General features: G+C 41.1%; 1 protein-coding gene and 1 pseudogene across 1 annotated transcript; one reads left to right on the top strand and one right to left on the bottom strand.

Moving 5' to 3' along the window:
* The first annotated feature begins 3,163 nt into the window (after positions 1 to 3,163).
* The window catches only part of LOC120060084, a 149,590-nt pseudogene continuing 126,815 nt past the window's right edge, over positions 3,164 to 25,938 (top strand).
* LOC120060538 lies at positions 10,358 to 11,690 on the bottom strand. Its single transcript, XM_039009930.1, has 2 exons — positions 10,845 to 11,690; positions 10,358 to 10,456 (listed from the first exon to the last, which is right to left on the bottom strand). Exons 1-2 carry the CDS (start codon positions 11,593 to 11,595, stop codon positions 10,440 to 10,442), a joined length of 768 nt encoding a protein of 255 aa, XP_038865858.1. The 5' UTR covers positions 11,596 to 11,690; the 3' UTR covers positions 10,358 to 10,439.

The following is a 25,938-nucleotide window of genomic DNA, read 5'->3' as shown; positions in this document are numbered from 1 at the left end:
CTACGTTTGAATAGGCATCCATAAGCCTTTTGTATGTGTATCCTTTTTCATTGTTTCAATATTTTTGTCTGAAGATCAAGTTTATTTGTGTGCAAATAAATATGGTAATAAATAGATTGAATGTACCTGGCATCATTTCCAAAAGTGCCTCTAATCAAATAAAATAGACAGAGAGAGTACTTTACAGACCTAGTTTCTGGCAGGGCCTGAAACTTCAGAACTTGTTGTGGCGCAGCGGTCTAAGGCACTGCATCTCAGTGCTAGAGGCGTCACTACAGATGCCCTTGTTCGAATCCAGGCTATATCGTAACCGGCCGTGATTGGGAGTCCCATAGGGCAGTGTTCAATTGGCCCAGCGTCGTCTGGGATTGGCCGGTGTAGGCCGTCATTGTAAATAGGAATTTGTTCTTAACTGACTTGCCTATTTAAATAAAAATATTGCTCAGTGTTTCCTGTTCTTTTGCCTGAGGAAGACTGTTTGTTTAGTCAAGGATGCAAGGCCTCGGGGTCCTTGCCAGTGTTTTGACCTGCCTGCTGATAGTGTGCAAGAGCGTGGTGGCACCGCACACAACGAACGACACAAACTGTGCCCGTTAGAGCAAGCTCTCTCCAGAGCCTCACCAACGTAGCTGTTAGAATGTGTGATGTGGAGGTTAGGATTTTTGACCACCATAACGTTTGTCTACTTAGTCATTAACGCCTGGGTGGGAGGTTCCCCTGGCAGGCAGGCACGCACACACACACACACACACACTATGGACTGTGTATGTTGTTCTCCATATATAGTCCTACTTGTACAGGTGGTCCAGTGCAAAATGGTAACCCCCCTACTCCAGTCCATCTACAGCTCCCTCCGGTCAAGGTGTGTGCCAGTATATTGGTCCAACAAGTATTTTGACTGGCTTCCAGACGTTTTGATAGATTTATGGCAAATCCCCTCCTACCTTTTTGATACCTCTCTCCTGTCTGGAAAAATACTGCCATGTGGATGTTTGGCTCTTCTCCCTCTCTGCCAAAACACTCTGCGCTGACGGAAATAGAATTGTGTAACATTCTGAACTACAGTGAGCTCAAAAGTATTTGGACAGTGAGTGGTGAGTTTTTCTGGGTAAGTCTCTAAGGTCTTTTCACACCTGGATTTTGCAACATTTGTCCATTTATTCTTTACAAAATTCTTCAAGCTCTGTCAAATTGGTTGTTGATCATTGCTAGTCAACCAGTAAATTTAAGTCAAAACTGTAACTCGGCTACTCAGGAACATTACTGTCTTCTTGATAAGCAGCTCCAATGTAGATCTGGCCTTGTGTTTTAGGTTATTGTCCTGCTGAAAGGTGAATTCATCTTCCAGTGTCTGATGGAAAGCAGATTGAACCAGGTTTTCCTCTAGGATTTTGCCATGTGCTTCGCTCCATTCTGTGTATCTCTTTTATCTGGAAAAACTCCCCAGTCCTTAACGATTACAAGCATACCCATAACATGATGCAGCCACCATTATGCTTGAAATTATGAAGAGTGGTACTCAGTAATGTGTTGTATTGGATTTGCCCCAAACACACTACTTTGTACTCAGGACAAAATATTAATTCCTTTGACACATTTTTTGCAGTATTACTTTAGTGCCTTGTTTAGGATGCAGGTTTTGGAATATTTGTATTCTGTACAGGCTTCCTTCTTCTTTTCACATTGTCAATTAGGTTAGTATTGTGGAGTTACTACAATGTTGTTGATCTATCCTCAGTTTTCTCCTATCACAGCCATTAAACTCTTTAACTGTTTTAAACTCCCCATTGGCCTGATGGTGAAATCTCCTTCCTCTCCGGCAACTGAATTAGGAAGGATGCCTGTATCTTTATAGTGACTGGGTGTATTGATACACCATCCAAAGTGTAATTAATAACTTCACCATGCTCAAAGGGATATTCAATCTAACAATAGGTGCCCCTCTGCGAACATTGGAAAATCTCCCTGGTCTTTGTGGGGTACAGAGATGAGGTAGTCATTCAAAAATCATGTTAAACACTATTATTGCACATAGAGTGAGTCCATGCAACTTATTATGTGACTTGTTAAGCAAATTTGTACACCTGAATTTATTTAGGCTTGCCATGACAAAGGGCTTGAATACTTTTTGACTCAAGACATTTCAGCTTTTCATTTTTAATACATTTGTAAAAATATTTTTAAAAACATACTTTGACATTTGTGTGTGTGTGTGTGTGTGTGTGTGTGTGGTGTGTGTGTGTGTGTGTAGGCCAGTGACATACATCCGGGTTGTAACACAACAAAATGTGGGAAAAAATCAAGGGATGTGAATACTTTCTGAAGGCACTGTATGTGTATTAAAGTAGTAAAAAGTTTTTGGTAACATATTCATAGCACGCAATGACTAGATCAAGCTTGTGTGACTACAAATTTGTTGGATGCATTTACTGTTTGTTTTGGTTGTGTTTCAGATTATTTTGCCCAATAGAAAAGAATGGTAAATAATTTTTCTGTCACTTTTATTGTAAATAAAAAATATTATATATTTCTAAACACTTCTACATTAATGTGGATGCTACCATGATTATGGATTGTCCTGAATGAATCGTGAATAATGATGAGTCATGGTAGCAAATACTAAGCTTTTTTCTACTTTAATACACAAGTGATTTTGTTCCAATACTTTTTGTAAAATGGGGGGGAAACGATACACCCGATATGGATGAAAATACCCTCAAATTAAAGCTGACAGTCTTTAAGCTCATAGTCATTGTATCATTTCAAATCCATAGTGCTGGAATGCAGAGCCAACAACACATTTGTCACTGTCCCAAGACTTTTGGAGCTGGATATTGACCCAGTTCTAGCCTATTCAATCCCACTACTCTGTTAAATTCTGTATAACAATATTGACTATTCTGTGCCAATACTGACTATGGCAAATTTAGCATTTTAAATGTTTAAGTCTTACTGTAAATGGGCAATTTGGTTGTTAGTGGAATGTGTGTTGTTCCTTGTGCACCATGTTGATGTTTCTGAACAAGTGTGCACCTGTAGTCACATGTTCTCATTCTTTCATAACAGTACATAACATGTTCATAACAGGTCCATTTCATCGCAGTTTACTTAATACAGAGTGTTAAATAGCAGAGTGATTAGACTAATAGCCAGGAGCGCATGAATGTTGATGCATGTGGTCATCAATGGTACCTTATCGCATCAGCTAGAATCAAAGTAGGCCTGATTGTGATGACCTAAGGTCTTAATTCAGTTGAACCAGCATTGTGGTATATACATTTTCCCCATCTTCTGTAGAATCAACTTCTTATTTATTTTTTTATAAGAAGTGTTTGTGTGTGCTCGCTGCTCGAGTAGTAAACATTGCTATGGTGGGCTGAATTGAATTCCTTAACTTGTTGTGTGAAAGCTGTGAGAAAGCTGACGTGATAATTCTGTTCTTTCTCAGGGGACATCATATTCAATGCACAGGATCCAGAACTACCTCCAGACTTCATATTTGGGGAGGACACGGAATTCCTGCCAGAACCCTCGGAACTCCTGGTCAGTACAAATCCCCAACTCACTCATTTCCCACACCTCACTCGTTTCCCACAATTCCCCACAACTTTATTTCCTCACCCTGGTCTAGTGTGAACGACTCACTCAAGTTACTGCTCAGACAGATTCAGTGTGGTGAGCAAAGGAAGGCAGATGGCTCTGGTTTGCTGTCCAAATCCTTGCGCCATTCTGTTGTTTTGACGCCCTTTTATCTAGAACTCAAGTCCTGGTATTGATATGTGAGGATGAGTCAACAGCCATATTGATCCCATGACATCCAGTGTTCTGTTGAAAAGGCGTTGGTGCATTGCGTAATCGCTTCTTCTGTATGTGCTGGCCTGCATATCCCCCCTTCTGCAGAAAAATGTTGATTGCACCAGGCTAATTTGCAATTGGCAATGAGTCCGTAACTAATCCCATCAGATTGCTTAGAAATGGTTTCCTTATACATTGAGTAAAAAATATTCTAAGATTGTTGCATGATGAGCTTAGATCGCTCAGATGCTAAGCCACTCAGATGTTTAGACACACAAACACATACAGCAATCCCTGGAACTTTCTATTGCAGGTTGCTAGTAGGGATGGGCATGGATATTCAAATATCCGAACAGACGTTAGTATTTGATTACCTGGGATACACATTTTTCATTTTAAAAAACGGGCCTATTTTAACAATGACACGGCTTTGTCTAAAATTAAATACAAGAGCCACATAGCCTACAACGATAGACCATTACATGTTTTATGACAGTTTTTATGAGTACGTCCCATAAAAAAAGACGCACTGGTAGACGCACCCATTTCACACCTGTAGCTTGTTGTTATTGTCGGTCAATCCAAGATCAAAGCGGCGTTAGTCAGGCTCCATGTGTAGCAAGTGAAGTGGGAGATTTCTAATCAATGCAAAATGGAATTAATTACAGATTAAGTCTGCTAAATGAAAAGGAGTAGGCTAGAATGATCAACTAACAGGTAGGCTGTTTAATATGAATGGAGTTGTTGGGCTGCAATTTCTGAGGCTGGTAAATCTAATGAATGTATCCTTTGCAGCAGAGACTGCTGGGTCTTCCTTTCCTGTGAAGGTTTAACAAGTGAGAGCCAGTTTCATCATAGCACTTGATGATTTTTGCGACTGGACTTGAAGAAACATTCAAAGTTCTTGACATTTTCTGGATTGACTGACCTTCATGTAAAGTAATGATGGATAGTCGTTTCGCTTTGCTTATTTGAGCTGTTCTTGCCATTATATGGACTTAGCCCTATTTGTTAAAATTCGATCTTCTGTATACCACCACTACCTTGTCACAACACAACTGATTGGCTAAAACGCATTACACAAATTAACTTTTAACAAGGCACACTTGTTAATTGAAATGCATTCCAGGTGACTACCTCATGAAGCTGGTTGAGACAATGCCAAGAGTGGGCAAAGCTGTCATCAAGCCGAAGGGTGGCTACTTTGAAGAATTTAGAATCTAAAATATATTTTGATTTGTTGAACACTTTTTGGGTTATTACATGATTCTATGTGTGTTATTTAATAGTTTGATGTCTTCACTATTATTCTACAATGTAGTAAAAATTAAGAAAATCCCTTGAAAGAGTAGGTGTGTCTAAACTTTTGACTGGTACTATACAGTTGAAGTCAGAAGTTTACATACAACTTTGGAAGTATGCTTGGGGTCATTGTCCATTTGGAAGATCCATTTGCGACCAAGCTTTAACTTCCCTGACTGATGTCTTGAGATGTTGCTTCAATATCCACATAATTTTACTTCCTCATGATGCCATTTATTTTGTGAAGTGCACCAGTCCCACCTGCAGCAAAGCACCCCCACAACATGATGCTGCCACCCCAGTGCTTCACGTTTGGGATGGTGTTCTTCGGCTTGCAAGCGTCCCCCTTTTTCCTCCAAACATAACGATGGTCATTATGGCCAAACAGTTATATTTTTGTTTCATCAGACCAGAGGACATTTCTCCAAAAAGTACGATCTTTGTCCCCATGTGCAGTTGCAAACTGTAGTCTGGCTTTTTTATGGTGGCTTTAGAGCCGTGGCTTCTTCCTTGCTGAGCGGCCTTTCAGGTTATGGATATAGGACTCGTTTTACTGTGGATATAGATACTTTTGTACCTGTTTCCTCCAGCATCTAAACAAGGTCCTTTCTTTGCTGTTGTTCTGGGATTGATTTTGCACTTTTCGCACCAAAGTACATTAATCTCTAACGCTTCGAACACACCGACTGCGTCATTGCGTTTCGATACACCAGAAGTACATTCATTTCCAATGGAACGCTGCATTTGCCTTGCAGCATTGCGTTGCAGAGGCAGTTGCAGTGCGTTCTGTGTGGTGCATACGTTCGATAAATCGAACGTATGCATCAAATTGTATGAGTGGACTTGACAGAAAGTAGCAAAATATGAATGTAGATTTATTTTTTGCACACATTCAGTAAAAATTTGGGATTACATAAAAACAGCTTGATTGCATAATTTCTTTACATTTTTTATTTATTTATTTGCCAAGTATATTATTTATTCGATGACATCCTCAAATTAATTGTGAGAGCCTATAATATAATTTCCCTCAAACGCAGTTTTGGAGCGAAATGCAATAATAAATAGTCAAGATAGGCAGAGTAGGCTCTTTCAACAATGAGACCAACGTTGAGGAAGGTGGTCTTGATCGCGCTGTTGGGCCGGGACCAGCCCCGCCGAAAGCGCAGGTCTGTGTGGGTTCAGAGATGGTTAAAGTCCCGAAAGCAGGCAGGGGAGTTCCACCGTCTAATTCAAGAGCTTCGACTGTTTGGAAAGGAATTCCGATGTTACTTTCGTCTGGACCGAAGCCAGTTCGATCACCTACTCCAGATGGTTGGAGCCAGGATCGCCCGGATGGATACCAACTACCGGGAGTCCATCAGCCCAGTTGAACGCCTGGCGATTTGTCTCCGGTAAGCTACATTCTAGTACATTTTTAAAGCCTTTGATACCATAATTGATTGATATTTGATACATTGTTTTTATGTGCAACCTAGATAGCTAAAGGGCTCTAGTTAATAGTCCCTATTTGACATCAGATGTACTTTTACAGAATGTTCATTGGGACTATAACTTTTCCCAAAGTTGGTTTATAATCCTTTTTTAATTATGCAATGTTACCAAATGAAAAGAAAGGTGCCTTCTGCCCTGATGAAGGCATTGTTAATGATGGTTGATGAGTATTACAATATAATTAGTATAGCATAATAAACAGTAATGAGGTAGCTATATGAGTAGATATAATATGTGGGTGGAATTCAAGTTATACACAATATTTATCATTATATTTTAGATTCTTGGCGACAGGGGACTCCAACAGGACCATAGGATTCAGCTTCCGAGTTGGACGGTCCACGGTGGCAGGCATTGTCCCCTCTGTGGCACAAGCCATTTGGGACTGTCTGGTTGGTGAATACATGCCTGTCCCCAAGGAGGAAGACTGGAGGGCCATCGCTGCCGAGTTCCTGGAGAGGTGGAATTTCCCCAACTGTCTTGGCTCCATTGACGGGAAACATGTAGTAATCCAGGCTCCACCGTGCTCAGGTTCGCAATTCTACAACTACAAGGGTACATATTCAGTTGTACTCTTGGCTGTAGTAGATGCCATCTACTGTTTCCGTGTTGTCGATGTTGGTGCTTACGGCAAGGGAAGTGATGGCGGGACCCTCCGGGACTCTGCCTTTGGCCAGGCACTTCAGGATGGCACCCTGGATATTCCACCACCTGCATCACTCCCTGGGGCTGAAGACCTGGGACCTGTTCCCCACATCTTCGTCGGCGATGAGGCCTTCCCTTTAACCTGTTTGGGCTGCAAGCCCGACACCGGTACACTTATGACAACAGCCAGCTCAAAGTGCAGGGCGCGAAATTCAAAAGATATTTTTTTTAAATATTTAACTTTCACACATTAACAAGTCCAATACAGCATATGAAAGGTACACATCTTGTGAATCAAGCCAACATGTCCGATTTTTAAAATGTTTTACAGGGAAGACAAAATATGTAAATCTATTAGCTAACCACGTTAGCAAAAGACACCACTTTTCTAACTCCATCAGTTTCTTACTCCATCACTAGCTATCACAAATTCGACCAAATAAAGAAAGAAATAGCCACTAACCAAGAAAAAACTTCATCAGATGACAGTCTGATAACATATTTATTGTATAGCATATGTTTTGTTCGAAAAATGTGCATATTTCAGGTATAAATCATAGTTTACATTTCAGCTACAATCAGAAATTGCACCGAAAGCAGCCATAATATTTACAGACACCAATGTCAAATACCTAATTACTCATCATAAAACATTTCTGAAAAATACATAGTGTACAGCAATTGAAAGACAGGCATCTTGTGATTCCAGACAATATTTCCGATTTATTAAATGTTTTACAGCGAAAACAAAATATAGCGCTATATTAGCGTAGCCACAATAGCCAGAAACACTTGGGCGCCCACGACCAGTTCACATGCACGACAGATATTAGAAATAGCATCATAAAATGTTTCTTACTTTTGGTGATCTTCCGTCAGAATGTTGGACAAGGTGTCCTTTGTCCAGAAGAGTCGTTGTTTTGATCTGGAACGGCAAATATCCCTCTTCATTTAGCATGGGCAGTTGCCAAGTGGTACGGATCTCTCCAACGTAAACAAAGTCAGAGAACGGAACATGGCAAAACTCCCGAAAAAATTTCAATAATCTGATTAAACTATATTGAAAAAACATACGTTACTATGATATGGTCACATGTATCAAATAAAATCTAAGACGGAGATGTTAGTCGTTCATAACGACAGCTAAACAGAAGGCAATCCCACTGTCCAAGTCGCGCGCTTCAGAGTACCGGAAGTGGACGGTCACGTCAAAGAAATAGCTTTTATTCCACCTCAGACCAAGATAAACACAACATTTCTTCTCTCACAGCCTCTTGACACCCAGAGCAAGGCGTAAGAAGTGTACGTAGACTCTTACGTATCATGACCATGTATAGGCAGGAAGTTGAACAGAGCATATATTTCTGACATTCCACTTCCTGGTCAGGAAAAGTGCTGCATAATGAGTTCTGTTTCACTCAGAGAAATAATTCAAACGGTTTTAGAAACTAGAGTGTTTTCTATCCAATAGTAATAATAATATGCATATTGTACGAGCAAGAATTGAGTACGAGGCCGTTTGAAATGGGCATCTTTTATCTGGCTACTCAATACTTTCCCTTGCAGCCATAACAGGACCCAACCTCATGAGGCCCTACGCTGGACGCCAGCTGCCATTGCCAAAGCCTGTAAGGATCTTTAACAAACGACTGTCCAGGGCAAGGTTAGTTGTTGAATGCGCCTTTGGGATTCTGGCAGCCCGATGGAGAATGTATCGGAGAGTGCTTGGTCTCAGCCCCTCAAATGTCGATGCCTGCGTGAAGGCCACATGTGTTCTCCACAACTACCTGCGGAGGTCATTCCAGGGGCCGCTCCGGATGGAGATGGGCACGCCAAATGGTCACCTTCCTGAAGTCACCAGGGCAGGTGCCAACAACGCCCCCAGACAGGCACTCCAGGTGAGGGAGAAGCTGACCACCTACTTCTCATCGCCAGCAGGTGAAGTCCCATGGCAGTATGCCGTGGAGTGAAACGGCTCTTTTAATAGCCCCATAACACAAAGGTTATTTTAAGAACCATCCACCGTTGTCCATAAAATTGCATTTTTTCCCCAGATTACTTTATGTATCATTGTCTCTTCAATTGGAAGCTATATTTAAGTGACATTTGGGAGTAAAGACCACACCTTAATAACCCCTTCCCTCTCCCATTAACGTCAGTATTATACACACCTGGCATGGTACATCAGGTGAGCGGGAGCACTAATTAAGGTTATACGACATACAGTTAGTATGATAACAAAGGGAAAGGGTAACCTAGGGTCCATACAAATAGTACAGTTTACCACCATGTTCACTGGCCTGACAAAATACAGGTGGAAAAAAAACTAATTAGGAAGAGAATGTGTTTTTACTTTCATCTTGTCTTAGATCTGCAAAGGTGTAGGGAAGAAATACGCAGATTAAGTCTAAATTAGATATGAAACAACTGACTATGAAAACATAATTTAATAAGTATTCAAGTACAGGAAAGAACGTGACAGGTATGTGTGTTGTAAAAATGTTTAAAAAAATTGAACTATTGAAAGAGGTGTGTATGTGCGTGTAAAAAATAAATAAAATGAATGTGTAGCCTGTAATCTGTAAGAGAACAACAAGAGCATGTATTTTTGGCACAACTGCAGACCATTAAAGGGACTACTCATAAAGCCTAGACGTAGTAGGGGAACTTCAGACATGGCCATAAAGAGAGAGAGGGCAGGGCACAGGAGATCTGAGGTATGAAGAGGTGTGTGTCTCTGTCTCTGAAAAAAAGGAAATAATATGTAGCCATAACACAGCTAAACAAACAAATGGCCCCTGGACGTCATGGACCAGTCGATGGAACATAACTTCACAAAAAGTTTCAACACCCTGGTTTTCAAGTGGTTTTAAAGGAAATAAATATATTGACCTTTAGTCTCGTAAGACACCAAGAGCATCTGTGAAAACTCCGTATGAGTTTCAATTCAGAAATCTATGTAACACTAATAATGAATGCTATCCTAAGAATTTATAAACAAATGACTTTATGAATTGACTGAATTTAAACAGAACTGACGTGTGTGAAAAGAAAGGTACAATGAGGGAGGCCAAAACAACAACCAGACAACTCCTCTTCCTGTCCTTCCTCTCCTCTTCCTGTCCTTCCTCTCCTCTTCCTGTCCTTCCTCTCCTCTTCCTGTCCTTCCTCTCCTCTTCCTGTCCTTCCTGTGAGCTGGCCGGCTAAATTGACTCCATTTCTGAAAGGGAAGAGAAAAACAACACATACAAACATTACATAATATAACACCATAAAAGGTGAGATTTATGTTAACTAAATACTGCTTGTATAGTGTAGTTAGTGGCATAAATATAGGAACAGTGTGGTAAAGTTGGTAATACTTGCTGTTTACTCATGGAATTTGTATTTCAGATCAAAAGATGAATATGACAGGCAAATATTTAGACAGCAACCTGTTTTGGGATATTTTCTAACCCAGAAACAACAGCTATACATTTGCCTCATATTAATACTTTGATCTGAAATACCAATTAACCTACATGAGTATACTCTAAAAATGACCTACTTTACTTTACACTGTCGCACACTTATGACACTACCTGTGATGTGGAGAAAAAAAAACGTACCATTGAACTCGGCTTCGAAAAGCAGCTGATACATTTTAACCTTGACTGCTGCTTTTCTTTGCTGAGGCAGCCTCTTCAGTGTTGGCACCAGGCTCATGGCAAAGAGGGTCTCTTCATCCTCCTTCCTGTGAGCATCAGGTTGGGCTGCATCCCTCTCGACGGCTTGGAGGAGCCTCTGCTGAAATGAGTTGAGTGGATCTGGGGGCTGGTACCTCCGATGACGCCTGGTGTGACGTTGTTCCTCTTCGTTTCTCTCTCCGTTTCTCTCCACGGCCACATCCTGTTCAACGAGGTCCTCAGTGGTCACTTCCGTGAGGTTCATAATAATCTCAGGTGGTCCCAGATCCAGAGGTGCTTCCTCCATTTCATCATCTTCCATGGCTGCACCGGTGGTGGTCATACTCGTGGATGATGTTGTAGAGGGTCTCACTACACCGGTGGAGGTGATGGTCGCACTTGTAGGTGATGTTGAGGGTCTTGATGCACCGGTGGCGACAACACTTGTGGATGACGTAAGGGGTCTGGCTTTAAAATTGCCACTCGTTGCCCTAGGCACAATAAATGGATCCAGAAATGAAAGAATGTGGCAGAAGCGCCAAGGCTGCTGGCCTGAAGCTGCTGACCCAGACCTCTTCTTCTCTTTCTCTGCCCTTCTCTCTCTCTGATACCTGTCCCTGAGTCCTCTCCACTTCCTCCTACAGTCTTCTTCTACATAGACATGAACATGATAAGCCAAACCATTACCTAGCATAACTATAGTTATTAGATAGCTATCATGGACATGTCACCTACTGTACACATAGACACACACGGTTATTTGACCAAATTATCAGGGGTACAGTAGTATCTACCATTTCCATTACTATGTATCTAGCATTCACACTCTTTCAAACATGAAAATTTGGTAAAGTTATCAGGGGTAGTAACTAGCATAATTTATTTGACTATTTCTTTTACACACACCTCATTGGCTAGGTTAGCAAGCTAGGTTAGCTAGCTAGCTAACTAGCCACATCTAGCACAAGCTCACTACTAAACTGACCTGGCAATCCTACTATCGTGGACACTTGTCTCCAAGCAGCATTTTTTGTGTTTATGTCCCTGTAGCTGTCAGCAGTTGTGTCAAAAAGACACGGTTTTGAGGATACTGCGAAAATGATTCTCTCCTCCATGTGTCCAACCGCATGCGACCATTTGCAAAAGGTACCTGCATCAGTATAGTTGCCTAGCTGCGCAAAATGTTATGCAGCAGTGATGCAATGACGCAGTCGGTGTGTTCGAAGCGTAAGAGACAGAACGCGTCTCCTTCCTGAGTGGTATGACGGCTGTGTAGTCCCATGGTGTTTATACTTGCGTACTATTGTTTATACAGATGAACGTGGTACCTTCAGGCATTTGGAAATTGCTCCCAAGGATGAACCAGACTTGCGGAGGTCCACAATATTTTTTTGAGGTCTTGGCTGATTTCTTTTGATTTTCCCATGATGTTAAGCAAAGAGGCACTGAGTTTGAAGGTAGGCCTTGAAATACATCCACAGGTATATCTCCAATTGACTCAAATTATGTCAATTAGCCTATCAGAAGCTTCTAAAGCCATGACATAATTTTCTGGAATTTTCCAAGCTGTTTAAAGGCACAGTCAACTTAGTGTATGTAAACCTCTGACCCACTGGAATTGTGATACAGTGAATTATAAGTGAAATAATCTCTGTAAACAATTGTTGGAAAAATGACTTGTGTCATGCACAAGGTAGTTGTCCCAACTGACTTGCCAAAACTACAGTTTGTTAACAAGACATTTTTGGAGTGGTTGAAAAACAAGTGTTAATGACGCCAATCTAAGTGTATGTAAACTTCTGACTTCAACTGTACTTGAAATTATAGATTGTCAAATTTATACACAGACATTGAATGCAATATCTACCGTATTGAAACTGAATATATAAATATTGGATTTGAATATTCAGTTATATTCATTCAATTCAGTTTCAAATCATGAAATCCAAGATGAATTTATGAATTAAATGATTCAATTTGTGCATTACAAATAAAAAAACATTTATTAAATTCAAATTCATTATCCTTATACAAATTCAAAATTTAGAGGCTTAGCAGTCGTCTGTGAGTTAAATTCTGGGTAGTTGGAAGACAGAGCATTTTACATAGGGCATCAATACACCAACACAATCTAGGAACAAACATATCACCTCAATAAATTTTTCCTGAGAAATTCACCAGCACACACACACCTGATGATATGGTACAGTAATAAGAATACAGTAAAGGCAAGAGTTGAATGGCAACCAGGAATTGGACATAGGGTTGGGCGCTAACTTGTTAATATTGCTTTGTCCCTGTGGAAAACTCACTGCTGGAAATGTTTCAAAGACGACGGATGCCAGACGAGATGCTAAGAGGCTTGGCAAGAGGCTTTTGTTACTTTTGCTTTTACTACAGGGTCTTAAAGTTTTCCACATGGCTATTTCTAAAGCCACCTAAGAGGGAGAAGTTAAATTCCCCAGCCTGTGTCAGAGTCTGGGAGACAAGTGGGGAGGTATTGCTTACTGTCTCATAAACCAGCTGCGCACATAAGGGGAAGCACATCATCGCGCCATTGCTTGCTTGGCAGCCCCACTTTGTTTACTCTCGCTGTCTTTCTGGCCATGTTCTCATAATCCCAAATTTCTCTCTCCCCGGGATGTTTTTTCCTTTCTCCTTCTTGCTCCTCTTCTCTCTCCATCTTTAGGTCTTGCCCCCCCGCTCTCTAATTCCATAAAACCCTGTTTTCCTAACGTTTCGGTCCATTTGCCATTTCCCACCATTGACTCGTAAGCAGACCTCCCCTTCGCCAGTAATAGTTATGAATGAGTCATACGAACTGGAAACTGCAAGGTAGGACTTTGGGAAGAGCTAAAAGTGAACAACTGAACCAGGTGACAGAGCAACTTATTTCCTCATTGGAAGAAGAACTTGCAACAGCTGCATAAACCACCTTTTGACTTACATTTGAACAACTATAGTGTAAAGATTTCCCTTCACTGGAATTAAGGGGCCTAGCCCAAACCATGAAAAGCAGGCCCAGACCATTTTTCCTCATCCACCAAACTTTACAGTTGGCACTATGCATTTTGGCAGGTAGCGTTCTCTAGACATCCGCCAAACCCAGATGTGTCTGTCGGATTGCCAGATGGTGAAGCGTGATTCATCACTCCAAAGAACACGTTTCTACTGCTCCAGTGTCCAATGGTGGCGAGCTTTACACTACTCCGGCAGACACTTGGCATTGCGCATGGTGATCTTAGGCTTGTGTGCTTGTGTGCGGCTGCTCGGCCATGAAAACCCATGAACAGTTATTGTGCTGAAGTTGCTTCCAGAGGCAGTTTGGAACTTAGTAGTGAGTGTTGCAACCGAGCATTGATGATTTTTAAATGCTGCTCGATTCAGCACTTGGTCCCATTCTGTGAGCTTGTAGCCTACCACTTCGCAGCTGAGCTGTTGCTCCTAGACTTTTCCACTTCACAATAACAGCACTTACAGTTGACCGGGGCAGCTTTAGAAGGGCAGAAATTTGACAAACTGACTTGTTGGAAAGGTGTTATCCTATGACGTTGCCACATTGAAAGTCGCTAAGCTCTTCAGTAAGGCCATTTAAAAAAAAATGTTTTACTTTTTATTTTATTTAACCTTTATTTAACTCGACAAATCAGTTAAGAACAAATTCTTATTTACAATGACGGCCTACCCCAGCCAAACCTGGACGATGCTGGACCAATTGTGCGCCGCCCTATGGGACTCCCAATCACGGCCGGCTATGATGCAGCCTGGATTCGAACAAGGGGCTGCAGTGACTCGTCTTGCACTGTGCAGTGCCTTAGACTGCTGCGCCACTCGGGAGCCCCATTCTATGTCTGCCAATGTTTGTCTATGGAGATTGCATGGCGGTGTGCTCAATTTTATACAACTGTCAGCAACGGGTGTGGCTGAAATAGCCGAATCCATAAATTTGAATGGGTATCCACATCATTTTGTGAATATATAGGGTAGCATTACAATGGGGTTTATACACACACATACATGTAGTTTGGCTCACTGTCCAATTTCTCATCTTTAGATTTCAGATAGAGGTTTGGGCCAAACAGATTTGCTTGGGGCATGCACTCAGGACAGGAAGCCAAGACCCTCACAAGTGTGCAGCAAGTGTAGGCTACACAAATCATGTACGTACACACACTTCAATACACAAATGTATCTGGGTCTTGCCAATGCTGGGTCTTTCCAAAGCCCACCACTCAAACACGTGCTAATGAACTCAACCATTAATCACATCACACACTCTTCACCAAACAACACCCTATTTAGGTTACAAACATGTCAACAACGAGGCGCTGAGATTTTCCCTTTAATCAAAATATCCCAACACGTACCTTTTTTTGCCCATACACAAGCAAGTCAATATAAACATGGACTTAAAGTGCATCGAGTGAATTGTTATTGTCCTTGGAACTGCCATGTTTTTTTTACACTCAAAGGGGGCGTAAATATTTATCTTCTCAGGGTCTTGCAGTATTCCTGACGGCTCAGCTAAATGTTCGTCTTGTTTACAGTGTTAGTAGCCTCCTCCATTGTGTGTTTTTGGCCCTCTTGTAAGTCTGTCACTTTTCACTATTGAAGCTGCGTAACATTATAACCTATCTGTGTAATTTTAATTACGGGCAATGTTGAAACTACAATGGGAAGTTCAAAAATGAATTGATAACCAAAAGTTGGCTTAATGATTTTAAGAGACACACTGTACAGTAGAGAATTTCACATGGAGATGATCACAAGCAGATGCTTGTTTTGTGAGGCTGTTTGGTTCACTCGTTTAGTTGACCTTTAAGACATATTTTGATAACTTATTGATGAGATAAAATGCAAATCAATACTAACAATGTTGGCCTCATCAACTCAGGGGACATCTTAACCTTGACGCCAAGTATCACTAAGTTCACAGGGCAAATCTGAGATGAACCCTAAGCTTGGCTAATTGACAGTCCTAGTCTCTTAAATGTAATGGCAAAATGTAGAGTTCCGCCTAAATATACATACCCAAAGGTAACAGCTATTCATGTGTAATTACATGATTCTGACATGCAACAACTTGGTATATTTGGAAAGAAGACATCTGGGAGATTATGAGGAAATGATCAGAAGATAGGAGTTACATAATTCAGAATACACAAGATCAAGCACACACAAAATACGTTTTTGTTTTTTTATTTTAAAAGTAATCTTTCATTGGCAAGCTAATAGTGAATTATTGATGACTAGAGCTGAAAACACAGCAGATGGCTTCTACAACGTGTGAACAATATCAGGAGAAAGAAAACAACTAGAAATGGGCAAATGTTTTAGTAAGTTGTGTCAGGTGTGGTCACTGGACCAAGTATCCCTAAACCTCCCCAAAGTGGCATATGTTTGTACAATTAGATAATTCCAGTGCTATTACATATTTGCAATCCCTAAATGCTATTTGTTCAGTATAAAATCATAATTTATACCATATCAACCTCACTCAAACATTGTGGTGGTGTTATGGGGTATCCAGGGTACATTCAAGTATCCTTTCCACCTCTCCAAAGTGTCCGAATGTGATAATTGCACTGTTTTTGCACACTGGATGTGCCTAAAAGTTATTGGTCACTATAAAAACTACATTTCTACAACACCAACCTCTCTCAAACATTGTTGTGGTGTCGGGGTACATACAGGGGATATCCAAGTGTTTTTCCAACCTCTCCAAAGTGCCTGAACGTTTAGCATAGGCATATCCAATGTATTGGTCCCACATACAAATTAACTGTTTACAAAAACAATATAAAAGCGAGATATACAGTACTAGTCAAAAGTTTGGACACCTACTCATTCAAGGGATTTTCTTTATTTTTACTAGTTTCTACATTGTAGAATAAAAGTGATGACATCAAAACTATGAAATAACACATGGACTCATGTGGTAACCAAAAAAGTGTTAAACAAATCAAAATATATTTTATATTTTATATTCTAAAAAGTAGCCACCCTTTGCCTTGATGACAGCTTTGCACACTTGGCATTCTCTCAACCAGCTTCACCTGGAATGCTTTTCAGTCTTGAAGGAGTTCCCACACATGCTGAGCACTTGTTGGCTGCTTTTCCTTCACTCTGCAGTCCAACTCATCCCAAAGCATCTCAATTGGGTTGAGGTCGGGTGCAGCACTCCATCACTCTCCTTCTTGGCCAAATAGCCCTTAGAGCCTGGAGGTGTGTTGGGTCATTGTCCTGTTGGAAAAACAAATGATAGTCCCACTAAGCAGGTAACATCATATTTTTGATGCGCAAAGATATAGTCACTCGGTGGACATTTGATGTTGCCATTAAGTCAAATGGCTAGATTTGTTCCTCGAGACTTAATGATTAATTTGATATGTAGCTATAGCTCAAACACAGACCAAATCGAAGCTTACCTTTTTTTGTTTGGTGAAAACGGTGTGTAAAATAAAAATTTTGTCTCACGGGGCTGGTGATCAATAACGGTAGGTCACAGGCAGACAAATAAGATATCCTCATGATCTGTGGAGTCCTGGCTTTTGTTGTGTATCAACGTATTCCGTGTTTATGCTTCACAACGCTAACCGGAATGAAGGTAGCAGCCGTCTTGAAATTAGGTCATCGGCTCAGCCTGCCCTAATATATTTGTATGCCCATATATGGTATTAAGTCACACCAAAGATTTGAAGGCACCGATCAATAGCCAAGATACTCAGCTTTCCGCATATATCCTGCTTTTGCAGATAGGGGCTACCATTCTCATACCAGACTGAATTAAATAAAATAAAAACAAATAGGTTCCCCAAATATGGGGACTTTACATTTAAGAGGCTAGACAGGTAGGCCTATGTTTTAAGGCGCCATGCAACACACACTAAAGCCCCACTATAGTGCAGGGCTGTCTGGTAATATCTTTTCAGGCTTATCCCGAAGCCAATTATCATCAGCATGACCACAAAGTTCATTAGGTCAGATGTTTTTGATACTTCTCAAGAACTCCACAATTTGAGAAACCCTCAAACCGCTTTCCCAAAGAAGCCCTTTTAGTACTAAAACCACCACCCAGGATGATGAAAGAGACTCTATAGGCATAAATAGAAGGCACATTAAAAGCCACATGTGGTCACTAGACACAGAGCCACAGCAACACATCATCACCTGTTTTTGACAGATGATTTCATACATACTTCTTCAGAACCACAAAATGAGGGGGCCATTTTGAGCAGACAATACACTACTTATTATGTCCATTATGATTAAAGGTCTATAGGTCTAAGAAGCTAGCTTCTGGGTTATGAAGATGGAAGATTATGACTGGAATACATGTTATGCCTATTGTGGTTTGGTATTACCAGGTATAAGCTGCTTGTAAGCAGGTAGCCTACCTACAAAATGTGTGTTTGCTTGTTGGCAGTGTTCTGACATTCTGCATCACCCAGCCCATATGTATTACCCATCAGGGCCACTGCCTTACAGTTCCTAACCTCAGACTCATTACACACTTTTAATTGGTTCTAATCGCTTCAACCATGGCAACAGGCTCCATAAGTCTGTATAAGAAATACTGTATACCACATAAGGGAAAGACAAAATGGATTTATAAGGAAATAGTCACTGGCTCATATGACCTGGAAATTAAACCAGTGGGACTTACTGTACGATTGCCCTGTTTACTGTAATCATCCCTTTACTAGGCTGACACCACATAATAATGGCCGAAACGGAGCGAATGGAATGGTTTCCATGTGTTTGATGTATTTGATACCATTACACTTATTCTGCTCCAGCCATTACCACGAGCTCGTCCTCCCCAATTAACGTGCCACTAACCTCCTATGGCTGACACATTTTGTAGCGCCATAACCTAACGACTCAATGTTTGTGTTTTTAATTGGTGGCTATGTGCCTCCTGAACAAAGAGCGGTTATAGGCTGTAATATGTGATGTAATTACAGCCATGGGAAACACTTAGCGAAAGATGAAGCACATTCGAAATGAGACAAATTGGGGAGATAAGTAGGCCCAAAATGGAGCTGTGCTGGTCTAAAGTCGAGACTAGACTTACCAGTGGTTTGTTACTTTGTGGGCGGGGGTGGACTGAGACTGATCTTGCTGCATTTATTTCATTAATCAGGTGGCTTGATTTTTTAAATTGGTTATCAAATAATATTACTTATATATGCAGTTATTTTAGCCAGGAAGCCAGCCAGCTAAAGTTATTTTAGCCTGCTAGCTAGCCTAGCCAGCTAACTAGCCTAGCTAGCCAACCACCACGGTCGACATAGCTAAGTAGTAAGCTAGAGATGTATTTGTTTTTTTCTTATTTAATGTACATAGTACCTTGTCAACGCTTGGTCCTGAATGCAATTACATGCTAGCATGGCTAGTAGCTAACGTTAGCTAGGTAGCACTGGTATATGCTGTTGACAACAGTGCATAGGTAGTTCATAAATATTTTAAAACACAACTATTTTTGGAGTTATAGGTAACCACACCATGACTTCAACTAAGTTACTAAATCTTTGAATGCACTACATTGTTACTTTGGTGATTAAAAACTTATGCTGCCTACCCTTTAACAACAGTTCTGTTCTAATGTGGTTTCTTTGCACTCTACATTGCATAATAGAGCTCTAAACAGCACAAAATGAATGCCTTGTGGCCTGACTTGTCTTCCTATTTGAGGTTATACCTCGTTACTACCCTTTCAAATTACCACCAGTAGCCCCCATCCAAGTCTATAAAGTTCCCTTGGCAGTCCCTGTGTTCTAATTGTTTCTTCTTGAGGCTACCATTTTCCAGCAGTCCATTGTGGGCTATTCGGCCAATAGAAGAGGCCTATCGGCCACACTCCTGGCAGCCGGCCCCAAGTCTCTTAGTTCTTATAGGTAAAATCCTAAATGGGGTCCTTGGGATGTTCCAACTGTGATGTCACCCCATTGAAGTTGAAATGTAAAACAGTTAAGGTAAGGGTTAAGGTTAGATAACGGTTATGGGTAGGGTCTACAACAAACCAATGTTGTAGAGTGGCTTGAGAGGAGAGGGACTGAGCTCCACAATGGATAGTGGCGTGGCCGTATGCACACACCCAAGCCTGATGACAGAAATATGATGAAGAATGACGGCTAGGGACCTGCTGGGAAGACTGAGGAAGGCGAGGAAACTGACAGGAAGAGGAAGATGACTCATTTAGTCACGTGGCAGACTATGTAGTGTGTACTAGACTGCATGCTGGTTCAAATTCAGAGGTCAAGACAGATTTTAATTTGAAATAGTAGCCTGAAAAGTTGTCTGATCTCTCGTTTTTAACCCACATATAAACTTTACTGAAACAAAAATCAGAGGCCAATTTCAGGTTTAAATACCAGGGTTAGTACAGGTAAATCTTGAAAGTCATGGCGAAGCGTTTGTTTATACAGTTGAAGTTGGAAGTTTACATACACCTTAGCCAAATAGATTTAAAAATAGTTTTTCACAATTCCTGACATTTAATCCTAGTAAAAATGCCCTGTCTTAGGTCAGTTAGGATCACCACTTCATTTTAAGAATGTGAAATGTCAGAATAATAGTAGAGAGAATGATTCATTTCAGCTTTTATTTCTTTCATCACATTCCCAGTGGCTCAGAAGTTTACATACACTCAATTAGTATTTGGTAGCATTGCCTTTAAATTGTTTAACTTGGGTCAAACGTTTTGGGTAGCCTTCCGCAAACCTTCCCACAATAAGTTGGATTCGTTTTGGCTCATTCCTCCTGACAGTGCTGGTGTAACTGAGTCAGGTTTGTAGGCCTTCTTGCTCGCATATACGCTTTTTCAGTTCTGCCCACAAATTTTCTATAGGATTGAGGTCAGGGCTTTGTGATGGCCAGTCCAATACCTTGACTTTGTTGTCCTTAAGCCATTTTGCCACAACTTTGGAAGTATGCTTGTGGTCATTGTCCATTTGGAAGACCCATTTGCGACCAAGCTTTAACTTCTTGACTGATATCTTGATGTTGCTTCAATATATCCACCTAATTTTACTTCTATTTTTGGAAGTGCACCAGTCCTTCATGCAGCAAAGCACCCCCACAACATGATGCTGCCACCCCTGTGCTTCATGGTTGGGATGGTGTTCTTCAGGTTGCAAGCCTCTCCCTTTTTCCTCCAAACATAACGATGGTCATTGAGTTGAGTTTATTTTATTTTTACAGGGACAGTGCACATTAATCAATGTTTCAGTAAAAGTGCCGGTTTTAGCCAGCCGGCTAATTTTCAACCGCAGTCCCTGGGCAGGTTATTAAAAACAATTACAATATAGACAATCATTGAGCAGTGAGCACATGCAGAGCAACATAGGGCAAGCAAGACATAGCATACAGACAGAGCAACATAGGACAAGCAAGACGTAGCATACAGACAGAGCAACATAGAACAAAAAGCTTTATGGCCAAACAGTTCGATTTTTGTTTCATCAAACCAGAGGACATTTCTCCACAAATTACAGTCTTTGTCCCCATGTGCAGTTGCAAACTGTAGTCTGGCTTTTTTTATGGCGGTTTTGGAGCAGTGGCTTCTTCCTTGCTGAGCGGCCTTTAAGGTTATATCGATATAGGACTCGTTTTACTGTGGATATAGATACTTTTGTACCTGTTTCCTCCAGCATCTTCACAAGGTCCTTTGCTGTTGTTCTGGGATTGATTTGCACTTTTCACACCAAAGTACGTTCATCTCTAGAAGACAGAACGCGTCTCCTTCCTGAGCGGTATGACGCCTGCGTGGTCCCATGGTGTTTATACTTGCGTACTGTAAACAATTGTTGGAAAAATTACTTGTGTCATGCGCAAAGTAGATGTCCTAACCGACTTGCCAAAACTATAGTTTGTTAACAAGAAATGTGTGGAGTTGTTGAAAAACGAGTTTTAAGTACTCCAACCTAAGTGTATGTAAACTTCCGACTTCAACTGTATAACACAGTATATGTTTTGGTGATTTTTCTGTAAAGCAGTATCTGTAGTTTAAACTACCCATGTCTACAGTGTAGAGGTCACAAACCACAACAAGCCGTCTGAAACTGTTCTGCAGTCATCGCAATAATTATCCTCCGTCTGACTGACACAAGTTGCAATGTTGGAAAAAGATTAAGGCGTAGAGATTGAGACAGTTTGCAGACTCTCACAAGAGAAGTGCTCGTTGTACTAGATTGAAAATAGTATTTCAATCAATACTTTATGCCACTGTGAGTTGGAGGCAGAATTTGACCAAGTATTTTTGTACAGAAGCACAACATTATTTTCTGTCAGTATTCTTCACATATGGTCAACCGGATTACAAACATCTACTTGTTCAAGGTTATTTACTCATAAACAACAGTCATCTGTACAGGCTACACTTATCCATACTCCCTACGCTCCCTCTGCCCTCTACCTCCACTCGTCTGCCCCTCTGTCCCTCTCTGTCTGTAATTAGTAATTAGTCTGGTTGGGACCTGCCCAGACCTCTACTGAAACAGTCCCTTGGCCTGGGAGTTTCCCTGGTGATTAATGTCTCAACCAATGTCAATCAAGTTTCAATAAAATGTATTTCATGAAGCCCTTTTTACATCTGCAGTTGTAACAAAGTGCTATACAGATACCCAGCCTAAAACCCCAAAGAGCAAGCAATCCAGATGTAGAAGCATAGTGGCTAGGAAAAACTATCTAGAAAGGCAGGCTCCTAGGAAGAAACCTAGAGAGGAACCAGGCTCAGAGGGGTGGCCAGTCCTTTTCTGGCTGTGCCAGGTGGAGATTAAAAGCGTATAAGGCCATTTAGGCCAGATCTGTTCTTCAAGACGTTCAAACGTTCGTACATGACCAAGAGGTTCAAATAATATCCACAGTGGTTATAGAGGGTGTAGCAGTTTGACACCTCAGCTGTCTCGACCACTGTGTTGACCACTGTCTCGACCACTGTGTGTGTGTGTGTGTGTGTGTGCACGTGTTTGTTACAGCAGTGAATGTGTGTGCGACTGTGCGTGTATTTACCTGTGTCACCTCCATGTCCTCTTTGTTTTGTCATAGATCCCAGCTTGTTCCCACGTGTCCTTTCAGACAACACAGCTTATTGTCACAGAGACAGCAGGCTTCTCTGGCTAGCTCCAATCACAGGCCCCCAGCCCTAAAAAAAAAGACCGGATAAGTAATTTGAACCAGTCATGATATGAGAGTAGCTGAGTAGCTGATAGCGGCACTAGCGATAGCCCACTCACTCCACCCTGACTGACTCTGCATTGGGAATTACCCACATACAGGATGCACATTCCTAATAGCAAGTTGTATGTGGGACTTTTCATTTTGGTAAACCCCACATTTTTTCTTTAGACAAATCCAGGGCTTTCCAGCATCGTTAGAGACACAACATCTGTCAGATGTAGATGTAACATGACAAAAAAACACTTTGAAGCTGAGTTTTCCTTCTTTAAGGCAAGTATAAACATTAGTTGTTGTTATGTCAGTTAAGGAAACATATTGGCTATCGCTGTCATCAACAACAACCGTCTGTTTTTCGTGAAGGGGAGAGCTTGCTACTCTTGAGTGCTTGCTTGGTTGTGTTAAGGACTGAAAAAAACAGTAATGGGATTTTGAATTACATGTTCTCTGCCTGTTGCTTGTAACCAAGACATTTTAATGACAGATCGAAACTTCAGCTTATGAGACCTTGCTATGTGTTTTGAAGGTTTCCTACTGTATGCTGACTGAACAAGATTGAAAAGCAACTAGGAAACTAGGCCCTTTGAGAAATTTACTGGACCCAAATGCATTGGGTGCATAACCCATTAGGGCGTCCACCCACGGTGCTCAAAATGACAGAAATCGCATTTAGATTATGGTAATGCATTTTAACAGAACAGAACTCCTCTAACGAAGAGGCCGATAAAACATAATTTTCAAACATTTGCCAAAATGCAATTAGAGGAAAAACATCAATCTAAAACGGCCCCCCTGATGCAAGCCGTTCCATATGTGACAGAGATGAAAATAGAAAGAGGGGGAATTTAAAGATGCAACAACTAGGATGGGTTGCTAATATGACTAGAATTGTGCCTTTGGCTTCTGGATAACAAAAGAAAGTTGATATGAAAACCAATAGAACAAGAGAGAAATGGCATATGAGTAAGTCTAAGTTTCCCTTATAGTCAATTTTATATATACATTTGCCGAAATTATATAATAAATAATTCTAAATACTTCACCAGAGAGCATGCTGCAGAGGAATTGAGGATCATTTGCTTCTTTAAAAAAATAGCTGTGAATTGTTTCAAATCACAAGCTCGTAGGCCTACGATGGCTGTTTGGGAAGCCCGCAATTTGTGCAGCGTGCGTGGCAATAGACCTAGCTGATTAGCTGTCAGTGAAAAGCATCTAAAATATGTCTGAAGATAATGTGTCTTGAGTATAATTGAAAGTGTTGAGACAAGAAGAAGGGGAGGGGTGTGTGGCAATGATATAGGTGTGTCTCTCTCCAGAATGCATGCTCAACGAAGTCTGTTTTTTTACATCCATTGCAAATTATAATAGGTCCTCACAGTATTTGAAAAGTCTTTCCAATAACCTCCCCCTCTAATCAACAAGCCTAGGTGTGAAAGACCAAAATATAATGATCTCATGTTCCCATATATCCAGTGGAAACGTCATAAAATACCTGCACACTTTTTCCTTGCACAAAAAGTGTCCCGAGGCCCTGGATAAATTGTAAGCTTACCAAACTTGAAACTCACACGCCACCTAATGAAGTAATTGCCTATTGGTTAATTTGAAGCAAGGTAAGAAATCAAGTTTTATTAGTCACATGCGCCAAATACAACAGGTGTAGATCTTACAGTGAAATGCTTACTTATGAACCCCTAACCAACAATGTACATGTAGGTAGAGTTATTAAAGTGACTGCATAGATGACAACAGAGTAGCAGTGGTGTAAAGAGGGGGTGTAGTAGCTTTCTTTCCTCTTTACCATAGCCACTGCCCAAGCTTGAAGCGGGGTTGTTTCGTACGCATACAGTCCACACTCAAGGTTTCCAAACGGCCAAACATTCAATGAGATTCAGGGATATGGTGCAACAATTTTTTTTATTCTTATATCTAACAAAAAATGATTATCCAATCAAGTTAAAGCATAGATTACTTGATATGGGAAATACATCATATGATCTGTCTGTCTGTATGTATGTCTGTATGGTCAAAAAACTCTACCGCACCCGCATCTAGCAAGGACTCCTTCCCCCGAAGGCCCAACTTCCTGCCTTTATCCTAACACACTTAACACAGTACAATGAATGGGCAAGAGGGGGGGCCAAAAACTAAGTTACACTAACAACAAATTAATATATCTCAATCAGGTAAATATAAATCATAAAGGTATGTACCTAATATTTTATCATATACATTAATATTTCATATATTTACTCAAATGTACATGGAGTTCGGTATGTTCAATCTTTTATACAAATATGTCCAAATCGGCTCTAACGGGGTGAGGGGGGCACTGCAAATAGTCTGGGTAGCCATTTGACTAGATGTTCAGGAGTCTTAGAAGGGGTAGAAGCTGTTTAGAAGCCTCTTGGACCTAGACTTGGTGCTCCGGTACCGCTTGCTGTGCGGTAGCAGAGAGAGTCTATGACTAGGGTGGCTGGAGTCTTTGACAGTTTTTAGGGCCTTCCTCTGACACCACCTGGTATAGAGGTCCTGGATGGCAGGAAGCTTGGCCCCAGTGATGTACTGGGCCTTTTGCACTACCCTCTAGTGCCTTGCGGTCGGAGGCCGAGCAGTTGCCATACCAGCCAGTGAGGCAATCAGTCAGGATGCTCTTGATGACGCATCTGTAGAAAGTTTTGATGATCTGAGGACCCATGTCTAATCTTTAGTCTTTCCAGTCTCGGCCGCTCTTTCTCCGCCTCCTCTTCATGCAGATCACGGGGATCGGGGTCTGTTCCCGAGGAAGCGGTATATCCTTCGCGTCGTGCTCGTCAGAGTCATGAAAGGAATAAAAAGGATTCTGCAAGTCCGTGAT

This window comes from Salvelinus namaycush, chromosome 15 (assembly GCF_016432855.1).
Source record: "Salvelinus namaycush isolate Seneca chromosome 15, SaNama_1.0, whole genome shotgun sequence".
Lineage (NCBI taxonomy): Eukaryota > Metazoa > Chordata > Actinopteri > Salmoniformes > Salmonidae > Salvelinus > Salvelinus namaycush.
The sequence above is the reverse complement of the archived record's forward strand: the minus strand, read 5'-3'. Positions and strand labels throughout refer to the sequence as shown.

Excerpts from the sequence above, each read along its gene's own strand:
- LOC120060538 (XM_039009930.1), bottom strand. The coding sequence starts at position 11,595 with ATGCTAGGTAATGGTTTGGCTTATCATGTTCATGTCTATGTAGAAGAA.